General features: G+C 32.5%; 1 protein-coding gene and 1 long non-coding RNA gene across 2 annotated transcripts; one reads left to right on the top strand and one right to left on the bottom strand.

Moving 5' to 3' along the window:
* Nucleotides 1-8,396: 8,396 nt before the first annotated feature.
* Nucleotides 8,397-9,516, top strand: LOC103852372 (ribulose bisphosphate carboxylase small chain 1B, chloroplastic). Its single transcript, XM_009129275.3, has 3 exons — nt 8,397-8,649; nt 8,744-8,878; nt 9,074-9,516. The coding sequence occupies exons 1-3, from the start codon at nt 8,479-8,481 to the stop codon at nt 9,311-9,313; spliced, it is 546 nt and encodes a 181-aa protein (XP_009127523.1). The 5' UTR covers nt 8,397-8,478; the 3' UTR covers nt 9,314-9,516.
* Nucleotides 9,517-11,742: 2,226 nt separating this feature from the next.
* Nucleotides 11,743-16,966, bottom strand: LOC103852371. Its single transcript, XR_629908.3, has 2 exons — nt 14,091-16,966; nt 11,743-14,008 (listed from the first exon to the last, which is right to left on the bottom strand). It is a non-coding gene; the product is annotated as an uncharacterized LOC103852371 (long non-coding RNA).
* Between the last annotated feature and the right edge of the window lie 231 nt (nt 16,967-17,197).

The raw sequence follows: 17,197 nt of genomic DNA, 5'->3' as shown, positions 1-17,197 counted from the left end.
CAAGTGCAAGACTGTCTGCACTTGTGTTTTGAGTCTGGAAAGCAAGATATATATATGTGTGATCTCTAAAGTGTGAAATTTTTTCTTGATCCGTCAAATCACTTCAAGATAAAATGCAAAAGAAGGTTATTCTTCTGGTTCCCAAAATTATCTTGACCAACTGAAAACAATTTATCGCAAATGTTACATGAAATTTTCGTAGATTTTTCATGCTTTCCATCACCCAAATGAAGACTTCAAACTCTGTGTGTAGAAGAGAAATGTTATTTCTTGTATTTCTAGCCTCCATCAATCCATCAAACCCTTCCAGAGTACTATACCAGTCATTACCAGCGGGGAAGTTCAGTCATATAAAAGGTCTAATCACTAACAGTTCCCATCCCAGTTCACTTCTTCTCCTCCTGCTTCTGATGAATCTTGAAAAGACGCATCCACCTCCACCTCTTATAGGCGTCGGGTCCAGAGTACCTTATCTTTCCATGATCCATCAGTGAAATACCATCTACCTATACTTCGGAGCATTATTTAGGTCTCTTCCTTTATGATCCTTATGTTTTTAATCTGAGTCCCATTATCCATTTTTTTGGATTTGTGGCTCCTTTCAGAGTATAGCCTATTATGCCTCATGTCTCTGCTAATTTTAGAATATCTCTAGGATCACTGTCTATGCCATTGAAAATCTTATCATTTGAGCTTTCAAATATACCATAAAATCCAAACAAAATGAACATTTTTAGTGATTGATGAAATCCTCTAAAACTGATGATCCATGTTTGCAAAAACCCATACCTGAAAAGTTGGTGGACATTGAAATAATACATGGTTTACTGATTCCTCATATGCAGCACATCTCTCACATTTAATACTTCAAGATTTTAAATTTTTCTGTACATGTAAACATCATGTAATGATTTGTCAAAGGTAGTGTTCAGCTTTGGGAGACATTTCTTTTTCAGGAATGAGCCCGAAAAGCCTTTGTGTCTGGACCATAAAGTTGAAGTGGTCTTGTCTATCCGGGTAGTGATGGTCTACGTCATAACAAGATTTCACCATATATTTACCTGATTGTGTGAAATGTCATCCATCTTTATCTGAAATGTAATGTCTACTTAAAGGAACCCCCTCAATAATTGTTGCTTCTTCTTGTTCCACCAATAATATAATAATCTGAAAGTTATTTACTGTTTGCTGGTCTCGGGCGAGAGACTGGAAACCAAGGATCATTCCATACTAAGATAGATGATCATGTTCAAATTCTTTTGATTAGTCCTTAGCTAACCAGAGATCTAGCTGATACAATACTTCGTCAACCGTTGGATGATGAATAAGATCGAATCAGTTCTAAAGGGCTTGTCTTTCTGAAATACTGCCCTTTAAAAATCCTGGCGAATGATGAATTTGGTTTCTCGATCAAACACCAGAATTGCATTCCAAGCATTGCTGTATTAAAATCCACAATCGTCTTAAATTGACAATCAAAGCACTCTTCCTTTTTTGCTCTCTGCTCTCCGAATATTGGCAATCAAAACCTCCGTGTAAATAATAAATAAATATGGAGACAGTGGATCCCTCTGCCTTATGCCTCTACTAGGCACTATATGACCTCGAGGTTGGCCATTTAGTAAGACCTTGTATTGCACCGATGTAATATATTCCATCATCAACTAAATCCAATGTGAGTTGAATCTCATCTTTGTTAGCAAAGCCTGAACAATGGCCTATTATACTCTATCATAAGATTTACTCATATCCGTTTTTATCGCCATAAATTTGTTTTAGCATGAATTGTTTGTCCTTAATCTATGAAACATTTTTTAAGCTATCAAAATATCATATGTAACTAGACCGCCCTGGAAGAACGCCGAATGGGTCTCCGAGATTAGTATCGAAAGACATTTCATTAGCCTTCCGCACATCACCTTTTGAAATGATCTTATATTCCACATTGCAAAGAATTATTTGTCGCAATTCGGTCAAACTAGTAGGTCTCCATTTTGGGAATCAAACATATATTCTTTACGTTGAACCTTTCATCCAATCTCCATGTCCGCATAAAATTGTTCACTAGATCAAGAAGATCCACCTTAATTATATGCCAGGCATGTTGAAAAAAGAGGGTTATAATTTCATCTAAACTTGGAGCTTTTTGAGATCATCATAAACAAAACTTGTCTAACTTCCTCTTCAGTCGCTACTGCTGTTAACCGAGTCTTTATCTGTGAAATGATACTGGTCGGAATCCCCACCCCTCCCCCCACTTCATATGTTATCCATTGGCCCTCTTCGTTTTGTAACCTGATGATCCTATGTCTTGACCTTTTTGTTTTTTTCAGCATGGTAAATTTTGTATTTGAATCCCCTGCATAATGCCACATATTCGTATCCTCCTCATCTTTGCCCTAATGTAATTCACAAATTACAAACAAAAAAATATTATCATTTTTGTCACATACGAAAACTGACAAAACTACAAAAACACGTTTCCCCGCGAAAACCGAAATATCTCATTTTCTCGCCAAAACCGAAAAATTTCATTTTTCTGCAAAAACGCGTTTTCCCGCAAAAACGTGTTTTCCCGCCAAAACCGCAAAAACGCGTTTTCCCGCCAAAACGTGTTTTCCGCCAAAACCGCAAAAACGCGTTTTTCCGCCAAAACCGCAAAAACGCGTTTTCCCGCCAAAACGTGTTTTCCCACCAAAACCGCAAAAACGCGTTTTCCCGTCAAAACCGCAAAAACGCGTTTTCCCGCCAAAACAACAAAAATGCATTTTCCCACAAAAAAACACGTTTTCCCGCCAAAACATAGGACTCGCAGGGGCAGATCACAGACATTTATTTAGACTGAGGCACATAATTATATTTATTATATCAAATATAATAATTTTTTTCAAAATATAACATAGTCACATATATAAAAGCTCAAAATAAACTAAAAGTATACAACAAACCAAAAACATAAAAAATATATATAATTAATAAAATTATATTATACTATAGACATTGGTTTTCAATGTAGATTGACATTGTTTCTTAAAATATTATTCCATAAACACTTAATAAAAATAACTATAATAGTATTTCAAATACGGTAAACAGTGAAAAAGTGAATAATTTAGCTGAAATTAAATATATGGTAAACTATTAGAAATGATAGATAATCTTACTTAGAAGAAAATCTAAAGAAGTAATTTTGATGGATTCAATAATGTTCAATTGTTAAATTAATAACTATAATTAATGTCAACACCATATTTCATGTACAAAGGTTTGTGCTATTTAGTAGAAATATTTTGTTTTTACAACAAAAAAAAATTTAGTAGAAATAAGAAAGCTTCTTTTGTGTGTAGATTTTTTTTTTTTTTACAAAAGAAAATAGACATAGTACCCGTAACATTCAACTTCAACTAGAAAATATTAGGGTAATTATATGGGCTGGAGCATATTCATTTTATTTGTAATTGGACTAAAACATTTTTGTTTTGTTTTGATTGAGGAGGTGTTATTGGTTTATATATTTTTATTGATTTAGAAATCCGTATAGTATTTATAAATCCAAATAAAATTTACAAATTTACAAATTTTCTCGGATTAGTATTTACAAATCCGGAGGTTTTCCTTCGGATTTGGACCTTTATATTTTTCACAAAGAAATCTATGCAAATCCATTCAAATACATTATGAAATCAAATCTATTAGTAAATCCGTATGATTGAATAACACTTGTTTTGAAATAGAATTTATGAATCATTAAACGAATAACACTTGATTTGAATTAGAATTTATGAATCATTAAACGAATAACACATGATTTCAATACATATTTTAAAATCATAGAACCAATAACACTAGATTTAGTTTGGATTTTTAAATCCATCAAAATACACCAACTAATAACCCCCACTGAGTGGAGCAATCTTTTGTTTTAATTGGGTGGGGCACTTTTCTTATTTTTTTGATTAATTAAACTTAAACCAAGTTAAAAAAAAAGAAGTTTTATTTACTATTAAGAAAAGAAAAAAAAGAGTGTGGGGCAAGTGCCACACCCACTCCTCTCCTCCGTCCGCCCCTGAGGACTCGATAAAATATTCGTAAATTTTGATTCGATTCGTTATCTATTTTAATTTGAACCAAAAAATCTGGATATATGTAACTTTGCGAAACAAAACAAATAATAATAATCAATATCCGTAAGAAACTAAGCAAATCACAACTACTAATATTTTTAGGTATGAAAATCTGATCCAATCCGTTATATGCATATATACATATACATTTCAATATATATATATGTATATATATATAAATTATATAAATATTTTAATTTATTTACATTTTACAGTATTTGTATTACTAAATTTATTATATTAGTTATTCAAAAATTTGAAAGTATCTAACTTTTCATTTTAAAATAAAATATTATTTTTATTATTTTAGAAGTTTTTATGTTTAATTTTATTTTTACGTATCGAATCAGATATCCAGTTAAAAATAAAAAATTTCGGATATACGGGACACGGAACATCCGAATAGTTGTGGATCAAATCAGGTTGGATAATTAATTAATCGAACGAAATATATCAGATCACAAATATCTCCGAAAAAAAAATTGATATTTGATTTGTGCCCACCTTTAAATATATCATTTTTTTCTTATGACCGGATGAAGAGATAAGACATACTTAATAAATTTCTGTTGTACCAGAGAAGATGCAGCTCGCTGATAAAAGTAGTATAGCAAATGAAATAGAGGATCTAATTATTATTCTCCATGTTCCAGATTCAGACAGTTCTCCAATAGAATTCTGTAAAGCTGCGTCGTCAGCAATAGAAAGAGACTTTATTACAACTATCTAACCGTTTTCCCTCTATGGATTATAACCAAGGAGCATCAACATCAGGCTCATAGTGTACTGTAGTATAATTTACAAGATCATTTTGATTGATTGGTACGAGACTCAAGGAGACTCAATCGGAGGCTATTACGCTTCAATAATGTACATTTGTGAGATAACAAACAAAGTTTCACATTGGAGAATTAGACATGGAGTGTCTAATATATAAAGAGATATCCAATTCTAATTAGTACGAGATCTTTTGGGAAGGAACCAAAAATAAATTCATGCGGGCTTGCCAATTAGATCCAACGTGGACAATATCATACTAATCGGATAATATAGAGCTGGACATGGGCTTTAACAATCCCAACAATTGGAATCAGAGCGGTTGACAAGAAATCTGCAAGAAAATACCAAAATACCCTTCGAGTAGGAACAAGACCCATCGAGTTAGGATTGGGAGGTGTGTGTGGCAGAGATCAAGTCAAAAGATCCTGGAAGTCCGTTGTGGGACACAAGATGAATGTGATCCTTAGTTTGAGGGGGAGAATGTGAGATAACAAACTAAATCCCACATGGGAGAATTAGACATGAAGTGTCGAATATATAAAGAGATGTTTAACTCTAAATAGTACGAGGTCTTTTAGGAAGAAAACCAAAAGTAAATCCATGCGGATTTGCCAATTAGGTCCAAAGTGGACAATATCATACTAATCGGATAATATAGAGTTGGACATGGGCTTTAACAATCCCAACAACATTGTCCAAGATAAATTTTTTTGGAATATTTTACTCGTTAAAACCTTTGTCAAAGACTACATAAGAGCATGGTTTTCTCGAAGACAACAATTAAGTTGGACATTTCCAAAGTTTTTAATACTGTTCAGTGACCATTCATTGAATCTATTCTCTGCGCTCCAGATCTCTGTAACATAGATTATGAGGTGTATTGATACAACTGCTTTCTCGGTCTCAATTAATGGTAAATTGAATGGGTTTTTCTTGAGATCTAGAGTGGTCGACAAGGATGTTTTCTATTTCTTATTTGTATGTGATTGTGAATAACGTCCTATCCAAATTATAAACAGGTGTCGCGAAATTAATCTATCCCACATTAGTTTTACTGATGATACTGGACTGTTTATTGATTGTATCCCTAACTCTTATTACTTTGGAGTCTTTGCTGATGGTGTTTGCATGTCAGGTCTGTACATTAACATTGTGAAATTTATGGTCTTTGCGGCATGTCCGGGAAAATCATTCCTTGAGGATGAGGCATAAAGAGTTGGTTTGTCTGTATCTGTGTTGCCAATCAAATACCTAGATCTCTATCTCACAACAAAAGTAATGGAGAGAAGTGACTATGAACTTCTACTAACAAAATTTTGAGGTTTTTTTTTTTTTTTTGTTACACAAGTATATCCTTTTGTTTTTCTAGACATCTTCAATTAAAAAGGTGAGTATAGTATTTCTAATTCATGTTCAACGTTCTGCCTGCTCCTTCTAGTATTAAAATTAAGGCAATGGTATGAGGGGAAAATGTATGTTGTCCCAACTCCCAAGGCAACAAAGAGACTTGCATAGTCGGCCTAGGTGTGTGGGAAGGGATGTGACTACCCTAAAGTTCAAGAGCATCTCCAACTCTATTTCACATTTTACTACAAAATAGAGTAATGAACAAAACATAATACATTACTCCATTTATAGAGTAATGTTTTTTTTTCATTACTCAATTTTTCACTCCATATTGGAGTAAAATATGGAGCGGGTTGGAGATGCTCTAATGATATTGGTGTGTTACCAAATTCACAAAATAGCAAAACTGATTTTTTTTCACCTAATCCGTATAAAGAGTCTTTCATTTCACTTGTCCCCCCCCCCAATTAAAAATTAAAATTCAAAATTATTTCAATAGGTGAGAGTAAAACTTGGTTTAACTAGCTTATAGTTATACCAAATTGTACAATTGTTTGAAACTTCGTATAAATAAAACTCTAGTTATGTTGTACCATTCAACAATGGTCAATTTAGTATAACTAAGTTCTAGTTATACAAAACTATACACTTTTACCAAGTTAGACTCGAGCGGTGGTATAACTTGGTGTGACTGGTTTTTCTGGGTTTGTAGTTTTAATTTTTCATAGTTCATATTTTCTTTCTAAATCTAGGAAATCGGATGGAAAGAGAGGGAAACCGAATGAGAAAAAAAACGAAAAAATAAGAAGATATCCGAAAAGAAGAAACATGGAGAACAATTCCAAATCCCATTCCAAAATTGTAAAAGACAAAGAATAAGAAAAAGAAAATAAAATCTAAACCTCACTCTTTGGTGAGAATCAATGACGAAGAGAAGTGAAAAAAGAAGAACTTGAAAAAGAAAAAGAAGGAGAAGAAGCGTAGAATGAATTATGTGGATGAGAGGAAATGATTAAATTAGGTTAAAGAAGATGGTATAATTAGTAAATATGTAAATTCAATAAGGGTTTATGGGTCTTTTTAAATTAAATAAAAATGAAAATATTAAATTAAATTTACAGAAAGGAGTATATAGGATTAAAATTGAGGAGGAGTGCTTGAGAATTTGATCTGGTATCCCCCTAATTTTCACCAATAATGGTATGAGTCCCTAATGGTATTATGTTAAGTGAAAGGTTATCCATATTGTGAACCCATATATAAATTATCAACATACAATTATTAAACGCCTTGGTTCCATCACATATCACATCCTCTCTTCAGAGGATAAAAGAAATATTAGAATTTTGATTTTTCAATTATTCAACCAGTGATGATACCCATTAAGCCCAACATCTGAAACAAAGTGATTATTATCGCCATGAAATGTTGATTTCTGAATCTAGTATCTTTATATAAGTTAAAATTAATTTCACCAGACCAATTTATTACACACGACAAGGCTATTGGTTCATCTTCGACTCCAAGATTCAGATTTTCACTTACACGATGCACGCTGTCCGCCATTTGGAACAAAGTAAAATTCAATCTAAAATAAAATATTATCGAAGAAAGGAGAGACTTGTGATGGAAAATAATTTGAAATTTTCCAAATTTATAAATCGATATTTTTTTAATAAATTGACTTTCACATCAATTATTCAAATTACATATTTTCAGGTTATCAATTTGGGTATGATTATTTTTAAAAAATTTTGAAACCCAATCTAAGTTTCAATTTGGGCCTGGCCATATCATATCATTTTAAAGAAAATTCAAAATAAGAACATGGAGAAAATATATAAAGCATAAAGTATTATTATTTGTTTCCCTTTAAGGGATGGGTCCCACCAGAAAATAAAATGAGTAGCACCACCATCACACATTTCACTCATAGATAAAGATAAGACTCATGAAATTATCTTCCACATGGCATTATTTTAGTGGTTCAAACAGATAAAGATATCACCACTTTTCCATAGCATTTGTGGCTGTTACCATGAAATTAAAATTCACACATATCCACTCAAAATCAAACGGTCTAAATCCTATTATACTAATCTCATGTATTCTCAACCTTCTGATCACTCCACAGCTTGTTTCCATTGTTGATACCATTATATATAGACGACCAAAGCACTATACCCACACCTAACTCACATAGTAAAAAACAAATAGAAAAGGAGATATGTCTTCCGTTATGCTCTCTTCCGCTACAATAGCCTCTTCTCCGTCTCATGCCACAATGGTCGCACCATTCATTGGACTTAAGTCATCTGCTGCTTTCCCAGTGACATGCAAGGCCAAAACCAAAATTACTTCCATCACAAGCAACGGCGGAAGAGTTAACTGCATGAAGGTCATACATATTTCTTATACCCAAAATAAATTGATGGTTTTCAATTATGAATTATTCAAAACTAATATTTCTTTTGTTGATTGGTTATAAACAGGTGTGGCCTCCTATTGGTAAGAAGAAGTTTGAGACTCTTTCTTATCTTCCTGACCTTACCGATGTTGAAATAGCCAAGGAAGTTGACTACCTTATCCGCAACAAATGGACTCCATGTATAGAGTTTGAGTTGGAGGTAAGAAAATTTGAAAGAACTGTTTCTTATATATCTGGAATAGATAGATCTTGTAAATGATACTATGTTATAGATAATCACCATATGAATCTTGTAACCATCTCAAACTGTGCTTAGATATCATATGCAGATTTTTGTTGTAGAAAATTAAATTAAGGAGTCTCTATTTATGGTTTGTATAATTTTTTTTTGTAGCACGCCTTTGTGTACCGTGAGCACGGAAACATCCCTGGATACTATGATGGCCGATACTGGACAATGTGGAAGCTTCCTTTGTTTGGATGCACTGACTCATCTCAAGTGTTGAAGGAAGTGCAAGAGTGCAAGAAGGAGTACCCCAACGCCTTCATTAGGATCATCGGATTCGACAACAACCGTCAAGCCCAGTGCATCAGTTTCATCGCCTATAAGCCACTAAGCTTCGGCGATGCTTAATTTCACAGCTTTGTTGCTTTGTGTAAACAACAAACTTTATCCTTCTCCACCTTTGATTCTATCATATGTTTTCTATATAATCTTATATTTTTCTTTAAAAAATCCGGATTTAGCGTTTGTGTTATGATTGAAAGACATTTTCGGTCGGATCCTCAAATGTCAGATGAATAAATATGGATGTTCTATAAATCATTGATTTTGAATTTGCATTCAAGAAAAACAAATCATAATTTCTCAAAACATGAAATCTACTAAAGTTTAAGAATAGTATGACAAGTACATTTAATCTTTGAATTGTCATCATTAAATTTAGATACAAAAAACAAGGGTTTTCATTAAAATGAAGTAATCATTTGAAAAATTAGATTTACATTAAAGCCTTTGTCACATGTTTGAGGTGTAGAAACATTTTCTAAACAATATCTTGAAGTAAAAGATGGGCCTACTGGAAATATGTGATGGAAACATAAGTGGACATTAATTCTTTAGGATACGCTTTGTAGATAAGAATCTCATATATTCATATTTATTCCCATCTAACCATAGTATATTCAACGATATTGTGAAATGTGGATCATACGCATTTCTTATTTGGACATTCATCTTAAACATTTTCCAATCAAACTACGTTTGAACATATTCACATAACCATATTGTTGGAGCTATGCTGAGTAAATTTGTAATTACTTATGTTATTTACCTAGTTTTAAATATATAATTTATGTAGAAAAATTCAATTTTTATTAGTTAAATAAAATACTTTTTAAGTGAATATCTTAGAAAAATAATGTGTTATGAAAAATCTTTAAAAACAAAAATAAATGATTTATTTTTTCCAGCTAATCTAAATAAATCAAGATTTTATTATCAAAATAACTTTTATCGTAATTGAATACATAAAGTACATTTTGTTTTCATTTGTTTCCTTATGTTAATTAGACAAGGTGGAGATTGACCAAACGGGGGTAGGTCAGAAAAGAAAAGAATTAATTTACGTAAATTATCATAACAAAGAGCCCACAAAATCTATCTTCTTACTCTATTATTTCCTCAAACAAAGAGCCTGCATGTATATACTTTTTAGACTATCTCCAATGGTCTTTCATTTTGAGGAAAGCATCAAAAATGAAGGAAAAACGTTCTCTTTGGTGTATCATTTTATAAGAAAAATGAAAATATGAATAGTATCCACTCAAATTTGAAGAAACGCTATCCAAAATGTTATTTTACTTTTGATTTTTTTTTTATAAATTGATCCTTAAAATTTTATATGGTTTAGTTTTATATCTAAAATATTACTATTTTTGTTTTATACTATAATTGTATATATCATTGTATATTATATTCATAATTCTATTAGAAACAAAACTTATATATAAAATAAAGATTTAGTTAAGATAAAATTTAGTTGGCTATTTTTTTTTAGTTTTTTATTTTGAAAAAAAAAGTTTTAGAATTAATAACAAATATTGATAATAGAATATACTTGAAGTCCTTGAACGAATGAAACAATACTTATTAATGGCTAATGGTGAGGAAAGGAAAGTTTTTGAAGAAAGGGTTTGAAGAACAATTGGAGAAGCTGAAAAGGATATTATTCTTAAGAAAACTTTTCTTAGTTTGGAATATGATCATTTTAGTAACTACGGATCTTAATAAAGGGAAAAGAATAGTGTTTGGTTATGATTCAGAGGATCTCCATCTCAGTCTATTGTACTTGGCATGCAAGTTCCAAAATTAATGGAATTGGCGATCTCTTCGAGATTAAGGAAGTTAGGGAAGGCTGTATGGATTGTGGTGAAAAGGAAGTTAAGGAAGGCTAAAATGGGGTGAGGAAGGAAAATGTGGTCTTAAATCCTTGTAGAGCTGTATGGATTGTGGTGAAAAGGAAGGCATAAGTTGAAATGGGTTGAACATCAAAGGATTTTAAGCCAATTGTTCCAGTGATAGTCTCGAATGAGGGACTATCCAACCCATATTGAGCTTAATGGGATGGAACTGTTAAGGATTCGTACGGTCTCATGATTTGATAATTCTCTTCCTCATGGAAATACGTAAAACATATTTTCCGAGGTGCTTTTATTATGAAGACTGCATAATAGAAATATGTTGGTAGATATTAAAGTTTGGTTGGGTTATGATCAAGTGCATACTTTGACCTTATCGGAAAAAGAGGGTTTGCTATTTTAGAAACACTGGATATATATTAGTATGCTAGTTTCACATTAAATTTTTATTCATACGGAGATGCAAATGGTGATCGGAAGTGTTTTTTTCGTGTGTATATAGTGATCCCATGGAAAATCTTGGTGTGGAAAAAGCTTGTTTGGATTGACATTTCTTGTAGTAGGGAGTGGTGCATGTTTGGAGACTTTAATGCTATATATAATTATAGTGAAAAGCTTAGGGGTCCAAGTAGATTTGACTCATCGTTTGAGGATTTTAAAGAGATGTTATGGATTTGTAAAATGAGTAAGCTCTCAAATTCTGTAAATCCTTTCACTAGGAGAGGTATGAGAGGCAAGTAATAGATCCAGAACAAAGTCGATAGAGGTTTCAACAACAAAGAGTGGATGAGAAGATCTCCAGCTCCAAATCAAATTTTCTTAGATAGGACAGTCTCAGAAACCGATTCTTATCTTTGGTTAACTCCAATCACTCATACAGAGGATACTTCAGATTTGATAAGCATTTACTTAATTTTACTAATGGTAAGGAAACTGTTGTAAAAGCTTGGAATGCACGAGGAAGAGGTACGGCTTGCAGTGTGGCTTAGAGAATCAGAAGATGCTGAGAGGCTTTAAGTTGATGGAAAATATCTTTTAATCTCAACGCAAAGCTTCAAGAAGCTTTGGATAAGAAATAATTTGTTGATATGCCATGAAGGTGTAAAATTCTTTGTTTACAATAAGAATTGATGAAAGCTTACAAAGATAATTCTTTTGGAGCCAGAGAAGCAATAAAAATGGTTAAAGATCAGAGAAAGAAAATCGAAAAAAATTCATGCTTCAGTCCAAAATACTAGAAGTTATAATTGCTTGGGTGTTCTTCAGGATTCAAATGGCGTTGAGCATAGGAAGATAGATCAAAAGGAGAGATTGCCTCGACTTATTTCAATGATATGTTTAAGTTTGAAGATCCAAGGGATTTTGAAGACTTGTTTGAAGGTTTATGTCCTAAAATAACATATGAGATGAATGAAGAATTGAATAAACATGTTAATGATGATGAAATAGATAAAGTGGTATTTTCCGTCCGAGCATCAGGTTTTTTGGGACCAGTTGGAAATTGGAATGGCTAGTTTGATCTTTCATATATTTTGGACATATTATGGTCCTCAAGTTTCTGCTGAGGTGAAATTATTCTTTATTTTGGTGTTTTTCAATGGAATGGAATCATACTCATATTTTCCTTGTGCCAAAAGTGATGACAGCTTCCAGAGGGAAGGATCTTAGACCAATTTGTTTATGCTCGATGTTTCATAAGATTATATCTAAGCTACTGATCATGAGGCTACAACCTTTACTTCCAACCATTATATCTCCTTGTCAATCAGCCTTCATTAACGACAAATATCTGATAACATCCTGATTGTCCATGAAGTTTTTCATAGTTTGTATACCTTAGATAATGTTACGTTGCTTCTCAATTAGTGGCTGTGAAAGCTGTTACGTCCAAGGCATATGATAGATTTGAATGAAAGTATTTAAAGAGTTCTCACTGCTTTAGAGTTCCATTAAACTTGTGTAGAAGGGGTAATGTTTTGTTATAGTGACGTTTTCAGTTCTTATAAACAATAATCCTCGTGGATTAATAGGGCTCGGAAGAGGGTGGTTAAAGGAACGATATTTGTTGTCCCCTGAGTTATTTGTTTTGTGCATTGAAGGCCTTTATCATCTTTTCAATAAGGCTGAGGATGCATGAACTTTGAATGAGGTTAACTTTGTGGATTCTGGTCCTTCAGTTAGTCATCTGCTTTTTCAAGATGATAATTTATTTACTAATCACTCAGATTTTAACCCGACCAACTAACTGCAAATGCACATTAAAGTACACAAAGATCACACATAGAGAATTCAGACAAGTCACTATCTAAAGCTATAAAGAAAATTGTTTGTCTGATTTTCTGTTTCTAAAAATTGTTAATAAAATAAGCAAGAAAGCAAAGAACACAAAGATGTAAACAATAGGATGTCATTGGGTGCATGGAATACTCAGGGAAAACACTTCAATATTAACAAACAGATAAATTAACAGGGATTATAATTAAGAAATGTCTCGAAAATAAATCATGAAGATATAACTAACCTACTTACTTATGTAGTGTTAACAGCCTATGTTATAGAATCCTAAATACTAACTTCCGTTGAATTTAAAATTTAAACCACATTCAATTTAGGTTTGATAAGTTCACAAGCACAGTAACATCAACTTCCCCTGGTTAATGACACTTTGCTCATTTACAGTACTTTCAGGTATTTAAACAAACACTTTCAGTGTATTATATAATATGTTTATGTTATCGTAACTAGGTGATCAATCGAGTTACATCAGTAAGAACAACAGTAAATGAAGAATCAAATGATATATCCCTATTCTAACAATCCTAGATCAATTGATTCTTCATCTCCTCACCGAACGGCCCCAGCTCTGCTCTTCGCCGAAAAGATCAGATGCCCCAGAGACTTGGATTGCCTGCACACAAGAAACACGGTGAATGACTCAAGTTCAAGTTAACAACTACATCAAGAACCATTAATCTTGGGTCACTAATTACCTCTTTAAGCTGAAGCAGTTGTTCTCTGGTGAAACATAAAATCTCATGACCCTCAATAAGCACGAGCTCAAAATCAAAAAGCCGAATCAATAATCCATAATTCAATTCAAAATCCAGATTAATGAATCCAAACCCTAGAATTTACATATTGTCTAAGCTTATGATATGAGCATCTCCACCATTGGTGAAATCGAAAGAAGAGGAGGACGAAGGGAGATGGGCAAAGAGTCTAGCCATTGATGGCCATGAGAAGGGGAGGGGCTTTTTTAATCACCCAAACGGTGACGTTCCAGGAAGACTACTCGCCGGAAACGGAACCGGTCGACTGTCTCCGCTGAACCATCCGTCTTAAGATCTGAGATGCGGTGGTGGTGGAGGTGGTGAGGAGCGACGGTGTTACCGTCACGCAACTCCGACAGCAGCTCCTTCGTGGCTTACGCTCCTCCTCCTCCACTAATATTCTTCGATCTCAATTTGAGAAAAGAAAAGAAAAAAATAAATACAAGAGAGAAGTAGAATTTTTTATTTTTTTTTCAGGAATGATTTTTTAGTGTTTGGCGGACAAAACTAAATTTTTGGTTCTCCAACCTCCAAAGAACCTTATCCTCAAGGTTCTTGTCACGTAATGGTGGTGGTTTACCAGAAACTGGTTCGTCTTGGCTGAGCTTCTTTGGCGTTGGGGTCAGTGGTTCATGGCTTTGGATTGGACGCGTCAGATCAGAATTGACATGCCAATGTGTTTTGTGAGCAACGGTCTAGATCCAAAACTGTGCGATTAGAGCTTCATCATGGGACACATCAATGGATTCTTTGAATAACTCATTGTTTCTTGGTGAAGAAGCAAAGCATGAACATCCTTGAACCGCCAAGTCTTTATCACCATTGATTTTGATAGTTTCGGTAATTTTCACCGGACGACTCATGACTTGCCGCAGACGTTTGAATTCATTCATCATAACATGCTTCAATTTCTGCAACTCATCATGCACTACAAGGAGGATTGATCTTCACATCTTCCATGCTCAAACGGTTGTCAAGCTGTTCATACGTGCACTACAAGGAGAACGGTTTTTTTTTTTTTGAATAGAAGTTTTGATACCACAAATTGTGGTCCGAATCAAAACAGAGATAGGAGTTTTTGATACCACAAAGTGGTCCAGATCAAAAACAAAAATGTGCTTGGATGCCGATTAAGGCCTTCCTCAAAGCTAAGAGAGTTTGCTCTGATACCTAATGATGGATCCCTAACACTTAAGAAACAATTTACTTCAATTTTCTTTTCATATCTATTGAATAAAACACTCGATCACTTAAATACACAAAAGATGTCAAGTGAATAATGCCAACTAAACAAATATGGAACATGATAAACAAGTGGAGAACACACGATGTCATGACTCTTGTTATGATCTTATCAGAAGAATCATATATTGGGAGGTGCTTAGGTTATTCAGGATCACCATAGAGAGGTTATTCTTCATAGCATGAGATTATTTGCCTTTGTTTCCAAGTTGAACGAAGCTAGGGTCATCTGTTTCAAGTGAGTGATTGAGAGTGCTGTTTCTCAACACTTGGAAAAAGTGATTGTCAGTATGAAAAATTCTGTTATGTGTGGCTTTTTGGAAAGACCAAAGGCGTAGTCTTCTCTTTCTTTTGTCAGCTCTCAACTCTCTTAACAAATGGAAAGTCCTTTGGAAATCTAAAGAGATTAGTAAAGGTGTCTTTTTATTTCTTCAAGTGCAATTAGGACATATTTTGGTCACTTGTATGTCGCTACGGGAAATCTGTTTTTTTTTTTTGGATTAAGTATCTAGTGATCCGATATTTTTTTTAATTCATTTGTGTTTAGTGGTTGTGACGTATAAATGTCTTATATCCTCTGTATGTTTAGATATTTTCTCTTCTTCATATAAAAAAGCTCAAAAAAATAAAAATATAGATATAATTTTTTTTTCTAACTTTTAATTTTTATTTCCTCTCTGTTACAAGTTACAACACGTTAGTCTACTAATACAGTATAACATCTATAAATTAATACTCTATAAATTAATATTTTTTATAAATTAATAAATTTTACCAGTTCCAACTTAGACCGGTTCAAAATTTGACACAAATTGATAAAATAATAAGATAATATTTTTATAAAAATTCTATGTAAATATATGGTCCCATTAAAATTATAAATTAATAATTATATGTATACATATTTTATATAGCAAAAACCAATTATTATATTATTTGTTTTTATATTCACAATCGAAGTATCTTTATATTCTCTTAATACTTAAAATATTTTTGATAAGATTTAGTAATATTATATCTAAAACCACATTTAAGTTCTATGCAATATATATTATATACCCCAAATAATATAATAAAATTAATATAAATGTCAAATTCCAAAAAAAATAACAATTAATTTCTACACACTAAAATCAAATATTTTTCTTATCTTAGAATAAACATATCTTAAAATAAAAAAATATCTAAATAAGGAAAATTTTATGCTGTCAAAAAAAGGAAAATTTTATAAATTAATATCTTCATAAATTAATAAAATTTTAAAGTCCCAACATTATTAATTTATAGAGGTTTTAATGTATTACACTTAACATTTACCAATCAGAAAAAAAACATTTACCAATCAGACCCAATGAGAATTAGCCACATGTCTATTTATATTCTTATTGTTTTCTACAAATATTAAATTTATCTTATAGGGAAGATTTTCTCCCTTAAATAACTCCATAAGTTGACCAAAAAGAGATTTAGTTCCCTTAATGCAATTCTCAAAGTCATAAGAAAATAATGATACAATTAAAAGTACAACCGAAGTAATGGTGGAAAACCAACTTTGTATCTTGTCTACCTACATTCATCCCGATTTTGAGTAAGCCATTCATTTTTAATATCCTTTGAAATGATGATATTTAATTTAGCCATATTATCAATTCTTCTATTTTTTAATTATCTTATGAGTCACCATAAATCGGAACTCCGACTTTTGCTTGAGTAATTTGTTTGTAGAATCCGCAGACGCTTCTTTCTTTTTTGGCTTACAAGATTTTAATGCTTTTGTAATCACTCTATGATGATTTAGTGGCTGG

The sequence above is a fragment of the Brassica rapa genome, chromosome A02 (assembly GCF_000309985.2).
Source record: "Brassica rapa cultivar Chiifu-401-42 chromosome A02, CAAS_Brap_v3.01, whole genome shotgun sequence".
Classification (NCBI taxonomy): Eukaryota; Viridiplantae; Streptophyta; class Magnoliopsida; order Brassicales; family Brassicaceae; genus Brassica; species Brassica rapa.
Note: the sequence above shows the minus strand (reverse complement) of the source record. Positions and strands in the feature narration are given on the sequence as shown.